Raw genomic sequence first — 11,703 nt, 5'->3', positions numbered from 1 at the left:
GATGAATTTTTAAATTGATAAATTTTTTTTTTAAGATTTCAGCCCTTCTGTGGCTTGTTTGAAGGACGCTTTACAAGACTTAAAGTTATTATGGAATTTATTAATTTTCAATTTAGAAACGAATAACGCGTGAACAAAGAAATTTATCACTACCGTAGTAAAAGATAACAAAAAGAAAGTCAAACCTCGTGAAATTTTTGCGCTTTTTCTCGATTCCTTTGTCCAGCCTCTTGTCGTTGTTTTTCAGCAGCTTGTCTTTGAACTTCAGGGAGACGATCGTAAAGCCTAAGGATGAAAAGAAAGAAAAGATTAATGATACGTGTTTTGACCGATGAGTGTGCACTGACATAATATTGTCGTTTAAATACAGTTACTTTGCAAGTTTTACTGTTAAGTTAGGTTTTTAAACATTGCCTGCCCTCTTTTGACGTCAATTTAATGACTTCTTTCAAACTTTTCTAAGCAAAGAATTTAACTGCCAACTTTCTACCCATTTTTGTCCAATCTAGAAACTAAACTAGACGTCGAAACTATAGAGCTTACACCTCTTTACCTTTTCGTTCTTTGTTTTGTTTCCAGCACTGATTCTTTACGCTTAACTGAAAAATGAAAAGAAATCGCTGTCAGAATTTCCTGTTGTTTTTTTCTCCGAGTAATTTAGTCCGGGAGCTGGGGGAGGTCAACTATGACAGTCGTAGAGGCACGTGCAAACATATATCATCATATAGCACTATGTCTGAAGTTTCCGAATTTACTTGTTTGCCGTCCGAAATTTTCTTGTAGGTGTCTATTTTACGGACCAGAACGCAAAAATTCCGACGAAATTTTTTGACGTCAACCGTCGTAACTAAATCTCTTATTTCGTAAAAACAGTACCATGTTTAATAATGACACTTACGACGCTTGTTACTCTTATAATAGGCTAACTTTTCGTGCAAGTTTCGTATCTATACTTTAAGTAATGCCGCTGATATGAGCAGAAATACGTCAAATTTTCATCGAATTTTCGTTCTCTACCGACTTTCATCTTCAATAAAAAGGGTTTAAACGGAAAAATTGTGACGTAAACTTGAATCAAAGCATACCTTAAAATGTTTTGAAACTATGCTGAAAATTTGGTTTGAAAAGCTCTTTGGTAGCCTAAGATATTTGATTTTAAACAGAGGTAAGTCACTCAGAAAACCGATTTATCCGTTTAAACCCTTTTTATTAAAAACGAAAGTCGGTAGAGAACGAAAATTTGACGTATTTCTGCTCATATCAGCGGCATTACTTAAAGTATAGATACGAAACTTACACGAAAAGTTAGCCTATTACAAGAGTAACAAGCGTCCTAAGTGTCATTATTAAGCATGGTACTGTTTTTACGAAATAAGAGATTTAGTAACGACGGTTGACGTCAAAAAATTTCGTCGGAATTTTTGCGTTCTGGTCCGTAAAATAGACACCTACAAGAAAATTTCGGACGGCAAACAAGTAAATTCGGAAACTTCAGACATGTGCTATATGATGATATATGTTTGCACGTGCCTCTACGACTGTCATAGTTGACCTCCCCCAGCCCCCGGACTAATTCATGATTCTTGTTTTGTTACAGTGAAGCAGATTGGAATAGAGAAGAGTTACTTCACTACACAACCATCGGGAAATAATAGGTCAAGGCGAGGGCCGTATACCGTTAGGTTTATGTGACAGAAAATTTGACTGATAACGTGACCAACTTTTACTCCAATGAAGTGCATAGTCATAAAAGAAAAATTGACAAGTATCCGAAGGAAAAATTAACAAGTCAGCTTATTATATACCTTTATCCATTTTCTCTTTCCCGCTTCCACTGCTGGTTGAGGCGCCACTTGTCGCCGATAAAGATATACCACTGCTTTCATTTGGGATGTGATCTTTGGACGTGTTTCTTTTCAAATTCGTTTGCACTTTACTTTTCATTGCTTTTTGTTTTGACTCGTATTGCCTGAGTGCAGCATTCTCTACTTCCTTTTTTCGGTCTTTCGAGCGCGAGATAAATTTCTTGTTCGATTGAAGAAAAGCGTCTTGCAATGATACGGCCCCTCTTACATTAGGTTGACACTCCGTTTTTAAGTCTTGGTTTAGATTAGGTGCAGTTCTAGATGGGACCAAAGAAGTCCAATTGAGGCTGTTTTCGGACATTGATGATAAGTTAAGATCGGACAGCATGCTGAGGTCACTTTTACCCTAAAATGAGAAAATGTTGAGTGTTGGTGAAACTAAACTGAGCCTGTATTCATCAAACAGATCAAAACGTAGGCTGCGCGGATCCCAAGAATAGACCTTTTCATAAATTACGTAACGAACATCACTTGCCTCGTATTCAAACAATTACCATGGTGATTATGTCCCTTGAGACATTAAATGACTTTTTTATAAATAGAAAGTAGTTTTAATAAAATCTGCTGGGAGTTAATCACCTTGGCAATAGTTTCAAAACGAGGCAAGTGATGTTCGTGACGTAATTTATGAAAAGGTTTATTGATTTTGATATAGGGGATGTGTATCGTGTATAAAATTCGCGTCCGAGAGTAACCCTAATTTTTGGGGTAACCTGTTTCAAGTTTTTTTAAAAGCTTCAGAAATCTAATAATTGTATTAGCCTCTAGCAAAACAAAATTTTAATTAGAATTTAATGAAATTCAAATCTCTCATATTAAACTTACTAATCAAGCTAGTCAAGTTTCTAACACTAAAAACACAAAGACGGGGGTAACTTTCGGACAGGAATTTTATACACGATACGCATTTTCTATATCAAAATATATCATAGGGGATGCGTGCAGCCTAATCAAAGCGAAAAATGAACAAAATTTCACCCGAATATGTAAATGTAAAAAACTTACTGTATTAAATAAGTTTCACGGAACAGTTTGATTCGAAAGTAAAATAGGGACATTTTATTCATTTGTTTGGAAAAATTTCGTTGAAGCATTGGGTCGCTCTCATTAAAAAAAACGCTCCGTAGTTTCAAGTAATGACCAAAGAATGATTGACGTCAAAAAATAGATTGTAAAAAGTGACGTCAAATAACTTTTTCCAAGCGAAAGAAAAGTTCATTAAGCTATGTAAGTTCGAAACTAATAGTTCGTTCGGGCTTAGCATTTTTGCAGTTAGAAAAAGTAATAAATTGAACAATAAGTAACATAAAATATTTCAATTCTGTACAAATATGGCGTCCGCACAGATGCCACACACGCTTGACAATTATTTGTCATTAAAACATTAGAGCAGTTAGAGTCAGGATACTTCTATCCGTCAAATGAACCAGGCGAATCACCGACACTGGAATTGACGTTAAAAGATACGGACGATATGCTTGAGAAGTATGAGAAAGCGAAGCGAAAAGAGATGTTGGCAAAAGAGAAGAGAATGGAAGAGAGAAAGAGAAAAGAAGAGGAGGCGAAACAACAACAAAAAGAAGACGAATATCTAAAGAAAAGAACAGAAGAACGAAAGAAAAAGAAGGTTAGTGATTATAATAAAAGTTTACAATCTAAACCCTACAAGGATTGGATTGGCCACAGAACACATAAGAATACTTGACAACTTGCTTGTTATTGGAAGCCCTATGGCAATCTCACACATTCTCTGAAATAGATTTTGTAGAATGTCTGAGATGTTCAACCGTATGTTTAAGGGCGTGACCGGTCAGTTCCTCGTCCCGAAAATTCATGATCCTTATGAAGGGAGCTTTTTTTAATAAGACACCGGCAAGAAGGCATAAGCTTCGAGTCCTAAACAATTCAGTGGAATCACTATAGCTTGAACAAACATAGAGAACACAAAATTTAGTGGTATTTGACTGTAAAACTCGAGTACTGTAACGATTGACTGTCGGGTCTAAGTCTTTTTATATTTGAATAACGGTGGTCATTCCCTAACTCGTAAACGAACGAGAAATCATGTTTTTTCGAATAAAGATTCGAATTAAAGAGGTTCTTAGGATTAGAGAGAAAGCTGATTGTAATGAAACGTCCTATGAGCGAGAGATAATTGAAATTCTTTAGTATAGAAACAGAGTGAGGGACGATACAGTATCGTTTCCTTTCAAATTGCGAAACCTCGATTTTTAACCTTCCAAGGTTCATATAAGCGTTGTGATGGTATAGTGGTCACTGACCTTGGTTGCTGCACAGGCGACTGAGGTTTAATTCCCACTCACAGCAGTTCTCTCGGCAAGTTAATTAATGAACCTTCACCCGGGTCAACCCATCTCATGTGAGGGGAATTGGGTAGTCGGTTCAAGGTGCTGACGGGGCGCTAATCAAAAGCGTCTATAGTTGCGAAAATGGGCTTCAAAGCCTCCACTGCGACTCAACCAATTAGAAATATAAATATAAATACGGAACTTGCATACGGGAAGTAACTGAACCCCTGAAGTATCCTGGCATGAAATGTTCTTTATTCCTTAAGGTGTGGCAACAAATGGAAGACTTCGGACAACGTTTAAAAAACGGATGGAAGAAAGAGAGTGCAAAAGAACAACTTCAACGCTCCTTGGATCTCACTGAAAAAGAATTAGAACAAGTAAGACTTTAGGCCGTTTTGATCGTTTTCCTTTGAAAAATTAACTGGGGAAGATAAAGAAGGTTGGTGGCAGTTAATGCCAACACACATATGTGTGCGTATTGACCTCAATGCAAACTACTAAACTGAGGACAGAAGTGAGATTCGAAACACAAACATATTTGCGCATTGACCTCAATTTGATAGCGAAATAGTAAACTGAGGACTGAGATTCGAACTCATGACTTTCGCATTGCTAGTGCAATCGCTCTACCGACTGAGCAGATATGCGTGCTGGCACAATAGGTCCATGATATCGTTGGATCCCGCCCGGGCGTTGGATAACAGTTTACGCGCGTCAATTTTGCTAATGACTAAAAATCTTCAACTACTATTATGAAATAAACTTTGATTCTTTAATAATACTATGGCAAATAGATTGAACACAAAAAAATCTCATTTATTCTGACTAGCTAAATCCGTTTACTCTCGTCACAATTTCTAGGTATACAGAGAAAAATTCCTTCTCAATGAAGAGTTGGATGATTTGAGGAAAAAGATGAGTTGCCAAGATAAAGAAACAAAGACTTTCAACACTGAGAAACAAGAACTCAAATCGAAACTCGCCCAATATGAAGAGATCATCAAATCTAAGGAAATCAAAGTCCAAGAATTATTGGTTGATCAAAAATGTCTACAGGAAGAAGTGACCAAACTGAAAACTGAAGACCAGAAGAATGTTAAGGATTTCACTTCCAAGATTCGTGATCAAGATATAGTGATTGAAGAATTGACGACTTCAAAAAACAAGTTCGATTCACAATTGAAGAATTCGAAAAACGAGTTCGATTCAGAATTGAAAACTTTTAATGAAGTTATTGATAAACTGAAACTAGAAGCTGAATGCTACATCAAGAAATTAGCCAATGAAACAATAGCTAAGGAAGATGCTGAGGCGGATCGCGATCAGTTTCAATGCTCTTTAAAACAAGCTGAAGCAGAAAAATCTCAAATGGAGAAAACTAAAGATTTTGAAATTAAAACACTGAGAAAGATATTAGCAGAACTCCAAGATGAGATTTTCGGGCTTAAACAAGAAACTAATCATTTGAAAGAGGATAAACAGATTCTGGTAGACGAGAAGCAAACTCTTCAGAAAGCTTGCATAGAATTGCATAAGAAACAGGCAGTTGAAATGGAGATTCTAAGACGCTCTCGTGATGAGGAGTTGGGAAAGTTAGGTTCAGAGCTAGCTGAATCATTGAAAGTAGCCAAAGAATGTCAAATATCTATTAAATTTTACGAGGAGATGATGAACCAAAAAGATGATGATATTTCAACATTGAAACAGTAAGTAGAAATGTGTCGAATTGCGGAATTGAACTTTAATAGGATATAAAAGCTTCGCAATTTCTTTAAAACTCGCCTGCTGTCTTGCATAAAAACGATGTGTAAGGAGATTATCACCCGTTTATATTTCCGCTTGCTGGGTTCCAGCCATTTTCCGTTTGGTTGTATTAAATTGACAAAAACATTCAATGAATCAGTTCTCAGCTTTGGCGCAAGAACGTCAGGATTAAAAAAAAAGTTGAAGGTTTTAGTTTTACATAAGTGTTCCCGTTTCATATTAGACAAATGTTTCATATCAGGCCAGTGTCTCCAATTGTTATATTGTGTTCGATTTCGTGGTGAATAAACAAAGAAAAATTAATTCTCTCTTTCTGACCAATCTTGCTCCACATCCGTGTCAATTTAATGTGAAAAAGCTTGTAAATTAAAATTGACGTATTTAAAAACAAAACCTTTCATGTCTTGTATCTTTCTCATTGACAGGATGCTAGAGAAAGAGGCAAAGGAACGAGAAAGATTAGCATCCAACCAGGTTGAAGATCTATTGGAACAACTAAAAGCACTTGAAACATTCTCCAATTCTAAACCAAGTAGTGATACCACGGATGCTAGCTCGGATACAATTAACTTAGATGGCGAGCAATTTGACGCTTTCAAGGAGCAAGGAAAAGAAAAATCAGAGTTAGTTAAGAATCAAAAAGTCGTCGAGAAGATACAATCGGAGAATTCACAAGTTGCAGATACTGTCTTGGATAGTGACACAAAAAAGTCAAATTCCGTGATCAAGAAAGTCGTGGTCATTGTTGATCAACCTGACGATACTGACTCTGGCATTCATTTGAAATGCAAAGACAGCCTTCCAAAGAAAGACTTGATCGAAGATGCATCTCCAACAAAGACTTGCGAAAAGCTTCCAGACGGAGAGCCAGATGTTGGTTCCAAACCAAAAATCAGTGATGGAAAATCAACGACAGCTATTTGTTTGTCTACGAAAGAAATTGGTGATTATGCTAAAGAGGAAGCTACTGGTAACGATATTCCATCCGCATGTCCTCCACAACCATCAAAGAAACATTCCAAAAAAGATGAAACTCTTTGTGCAGCCGTAAATGACAAACCAATAAAGGGCAGAGCTTTAACTGAAGTTCAAGAAACAAAACATGTACCCCAAACCAAATGTGGTTCTAGTGATTTAGAGTTTGGAAAATCGTCAACTAAGGACTACAAGACAACCGTTGTTAAGAACGACTTTGCCGATAAGAAGATCAAGTCAAATGACCAGAGCAATGTTGTTGCGATTCAAAACGAGGCTCAATCAAAAGAGGTGATCCAAGATAACAAAACTGTCGACAAGGCATCTCTTGATATGTCCAACTCCTTGGAAAACAAACTAACCAATAAGAAAATAAACCTAAGTGACCTAATTGCTACTCAAAACGAGGCTAAATCTGATGTAGCGGCCAAATACAATAAAACCGCCGCTGTGCCTCCAAAGAAATCAAATCTTAAAAAGGACAGGAACAAATCACAAGTCAAAAAGAAAGTACATTTTGAGGAGAGTGACTGCCGAAAAATATTGGCTCAAGAGGAAAAGAACCTTGAAGTAGATTCCACCAGTACTTTACTAAACCAAACTAAAAAGAACATTTCCAATAAAAAAGAAGCTACAAAATCAGCAAGTGTTGACAAAAAGAAGAACGAGAAGATCAAGAAATTACCAAACAATAAAGGCGGTTTAAAAGCACGCATTGACGCTTCTTTACAGATTGTCGACAAAGCGTTATCAGGATTGGGAGTAAAGAATGTGGAAGTAGAATCAACTGCCGGTAATATAGGTGAACTTTCTGGATCATCCAAAGCTAACCAGCCTGAAAATAAGGATCTTCTATCAATTGAGCCTGCTACGAAACACCAAACAAGCGAATCTACCATATCTAAGATATCCAGTGTCGACACAAATGAGGTTTCTGAATCTGTCAAGTACGAAGTGGCAGCAAAGAACGGCGAGACTGAGAAAATTGGAGAATCTAAATCTGAAACGGTAGAAGGTTCCAAGGTACTTTTGTCAACAAAATGTGACAGTTCCAACAAGACACCAAAACAACCAAAAATGGTGACAAATGTTAAGGTTGTTCCTATAAATGAACCTGCCGGAAAGTTTGAAGAGGTTTCTAAAAAACTCAAAAACGATGTCCTATTAACAGTGGTAGACAAAGCGATTGGATTCAGTGATTCCTGCCAAATAGAGCTCAATCTCAAAGATATTGACACCAAAGCTCACCGATCAACTGAGTCTGACAGTAGAGGAGACATAAAATCAACTTTTGCAGCAGATACTCATCATTTTAAACCAATAGGGAGCCTCGGAACCAATGGAGCTTTTAAACCATATTCGAAACAGAATCCACGAACAAATGAGAAGCTACACTCCACATACCAACAGGAGATCAAAGACTTTTGTGATTTCAATAAAATTGAAAACGGTTTTAACCAGGTTCAACAGTTCTTCAATGAGGCTTTCGCAGACCTTGGACAATTCAAACAAAATTCTTTCTACAAATTAGAAAAATTAAATCAAAATGAAAGAATATTGAAATCATCTGCAGCAAGATTGGAAACGGCTAAAAAACTGAAATTTGCAAGGTATGTATTTTTATAATTTTTCTTGCCCTTAACAGTCGAGTTAATGTATGCTGTGTTTTCTGCAACGGAGACGGGTAATTTTTCAATCGTCATTATCTGATCGACCGAGGACGAAGATGAATCAGCCAATAATACATATAAAATGAAAGTTTAATAAGTGCTACACCCCAAATGATCTCATCTCTCTGAAATTTAGCAATCCTAAACATGGGGCCTCCTGCTACGAAACCAAGAAACCATCCCTTCTAAAAACCATTTTTTTACTTCGATTTTAGTACATCCGCAAGAGGAGTTGATGAAACCGATATACGTGCCAGAAGCAGTAGCAACCATCGTGTATACTCCAATAATAAACGTGCTCCATTGGAAAGCATGCTTCGAGAGATTGTACCCGAACTTCTACCAAGGCAAATCCCATCATCAACTACAAGGAAATTCCATAACAACAAAAGTACAAAAATCAAGAGATACAATGATTACCAACCATCGCTAAATATTGTGGACCAGAAACTTCCTCATTCAACCAAACTAACTTCTCCGATTGGAAAAACAAGATGTTTCTTTGCAACAGAAATTCAAGAATCAAACATCAACGCCAGGAACAATACAGCTCTCCCAAGCCAAGCACCACCATTGAGGGGAAACGCACTTAATTTACGAAAAACACAGAGCGCAACTACCGTACAAGCACCAATCACAAGCACGATGCCAGCTAACTTGATTGACGAGCTTAAAGAACGGCTAGCAGAAAGATCGAAAGTTACACTCTGAGCCTAGCTGAAAATTCAATATCCCAGGCTAGTCAAATAGAAGAACATTTATTAAGTGACCACGTCACAAACAAAGACTTTCCGTATACGATTTTCCCGTAAAGAGTTGACGAGGGACGAACTAGATAAAAATGGATGGAACAGGGGTCGAAAATATCAGTTTTCACATGAACGATGCAACCAGCAAGCAACGGCTTGCAGTCCTTTGTCAACTTTATACGCGATATTTATTTATGTTTTTTTTATTTCTCACTTTTGTTATAAAATATATAAAAACCTTCAAAAAAACCAACAAATTGCTGGTTTGTTTTTCTCCTGGGTCATATTTTTTGCCCTCCAATTGATTCTTTGTAGTGACACTACAAAATAATTTGGCCTTCGGATTCGATGACTAGTATTCTTACAGTGGAAGACAAAAGAAAAAGTCACTTTTAAAAACATTTTATTCTCTAAAACAATATTTAAAGCTACCAATTATTTAATTCATGTGAAGATGTACCAATCCAATTCATGTGAAGATTACCGATCCTGTCGACCCATAAGTTTTTATCATAAGTAGGATAGGATGTCTTAAAGATTTTGTTTTTAAATAAGAGTGATATCGTTTGCTTACTCATCGATTTTAATTTACAAGACTTTTCACATTGGATTGACACGGATGCGGAGCAAGATTGATCAGAAAGTGGAAAAGAAAAACATTTTTTGCTTAAATCGGCATAATATAACAATAGGCAGACTGACCTGGCATGAAATATGTCTGAAATGAAACGAGAGCACTCATGTAAAAACAAAACCTTTAAGGAAATCAAGGAAACAAAACACATTAAGAGATAGCAATCATACTTCCGAGACAAAAGAACTTCAGGTCCTAGTGTTGACAGGCTACTTGGTTATAATTCGAAATGTTGTTAAGTAAAAGTATGTTGTTAAGTAAAATTCATTGTTATCAATTTAGAGTCGTTATGAATGACTGGCCAATGCGGTGTGAGTGTTCGCGTAAAGCAACAACAACGAAATTATTTGCTCAATCAGTTGAAAACAAAAACGAATGTTTTACGGCTTGGCTAGGCCAAAGAAGAATGCTAGATAAACATAATATCTTCTTTGAAGGCTCCTTGTCCTTATTTTTTCGGAATATGAAATAGTAAAATTAAAAAGATGAAGGTTGAAAATTAATAATCAAACCTTACCTCTGGGTTGAGAGCAATGTTACTTCTCGATTGTTCAATATTGTCCAGACTCAATCTACCAACTGTAAACAGCTCACTTGATTCCGTATCGCTGTGCTGCTGAAGGTTGGATGAATGAGCAAGCTGGTTAATCAAGTCCATCGTGTCCTTAGTAGCATCTGGTGAGTTTCCTTGATTGCCCAATCTACATGGAGATGAGCTTGAACGGAGATTAGCCAGTTCTGATATGGTTCTATCAGATGTGAGAAGGCTCAATGTGTTTCTATCTTTAGAGGAAGGTGTTATAGAGTTTGAAGATTGCGATTTGTTGGTTGGAGTCGTTTTTTGACTATTTGGAATATCTTCTGTAGCTACTTTGGACAGCGTTGGTATATCTGATCCATGGCGATTATTTGGTTTGGATTGACTTGTTGTTTGAGTCGGTGTTTGAATGCTTGATGGGTGGTTCCTTGGGTTTGGCGATGCAGATTTTCTGGAAGCCGTGAATGATAAAGTTTGAACGTCTGATGAGTCTTTAGCCTTTGTTGATGAAGGTCCTGGAGACTGTTTAGAGGCTGTGTAAGAGAGAGTTTGGATGCCGGATGTATTTTGATGGTCTTGGTAATTTGGTTGTTGATGTTTCGAGGATGTTGCTGTGAGTGATAACGTTGGAATGTCTGAATCAAACATATTAATTGGATGAGTGTGAAGTGAAACGTCTTCTGATTGGATAGTATGTTGTGTTGACGGATACTGATTGGTTAAAATCTGGTCCCGTGTTAGCTCTCTTGTTGCTGATTGGTGTGCATTGAGATTTGAAGCATTCTCATTGGTCGGATCACCAGGCTCAGGTAAAGGCATGTAACTACCTTGCGTTAGACTTAGAAATTCAGAATTTGAATCTCCACCACCATCTGATTGACTTTGTATGGTCTTGGTGAAGGACAGCATCTCTGGTGAAGTGTCATGGAAATATGACATGACGAACTCGTTGTGGTGCTTACGTTGTTGGTAAAGCTGGCCATCGAGGTCTGATTCCTGAAGCTCTCCACTAGAAAAAAAGTGTAAAATGGTTAAAGATGATTCAACCATGAAAAGAGTATTCACTGAAAATTAAAATGAAACTTAAGTCAAAAAAGTAACTTCTTTAGGAAGCAAACAAACCTTTGTCTTGTTGGCTAAGGTAGAATCTTAAATTTTGTTTATATTAAAGTAACCTATTCTGAAGGTCCAAAGAG

The 11,703-nt window shown here is 36.9% G+C and overlaps 2 protein-coding genes across 5 annotated transcripts in view; one reads left to right on the top strand and one right to left on the bottom strand.

The window, feature by feature from the left end:
- LOC136799289 (serine-rich adhesin for platelets-like) overlaps positions 1–11,703 on the bottom strand; it is a 70,181-nt gene that overhangs the window by 10,945 nt on the left and 47,533 nt on the right. For all 4 annotated transcript variants that reach the window (XM_067055991.1, XM_067055993.1, XM_067055994.1 and 1 more), the window contains 4 exons: positions 10,487–11,516; positions 1,806–2,211; positions 554–599; positions 186–285 (listed from right to left, as the gene is read on the bottom strand). In XM_067055991.1, the coding sequence (XP_066912092.1) occupies positions 186–285; positions 554–599; positions 1,806–2,211; positions 10,487–11,516 (1,582 nt within the window). The remainder of the gene's footprint in view (positions 1–185; positions 286–553; positions 600–1,805; positions 2,212–10,486; positions 11,517–11,703) is intronic.
- Positions 3,106–9,555, top strand: LOC136799287 (putative leucine-rich repeat-containing protein DDB_G0290503). Its single transcript, XM_067055989.1, has 5 exons — positions 3,106–3,492; positions 4,441–4,554; positions 5,039–5,883; positions 6,367–8,526; positions 8,802–9,555. Exons 1-5 carry the CDS (start codon positions 3,340–3,342, stop codon positions 9,295–9,297), a joined length of 3,768 nt encoding a protein of 1,255 aa, XP_066912090.1. The 5' UTR covers positions 3,106–3,339; the 3' UTR covers positions 9,298–9,555.

Source organism: Clytia hemisphaerica, unplaced genomic scaffold (assembly GCF_902728285.1).
Source record: "Clytia hemisphaerica strain Z4C2 unplaced genomic scaffold, Clytia hemisphaerica genome assembly, whole genome shotgun sequence".
NCBI lineage: Eukaryota > Metazoa > Cnidaria > Hydrozoa > Leptothecata > Clytiidae > Clytia > Clytia hemisphaerica.
The sequence above is the reverse complement of the archived record's forward strand: the minus strand, read 5'-3'. Positions and strand labels throughout refer to the sequence as shown.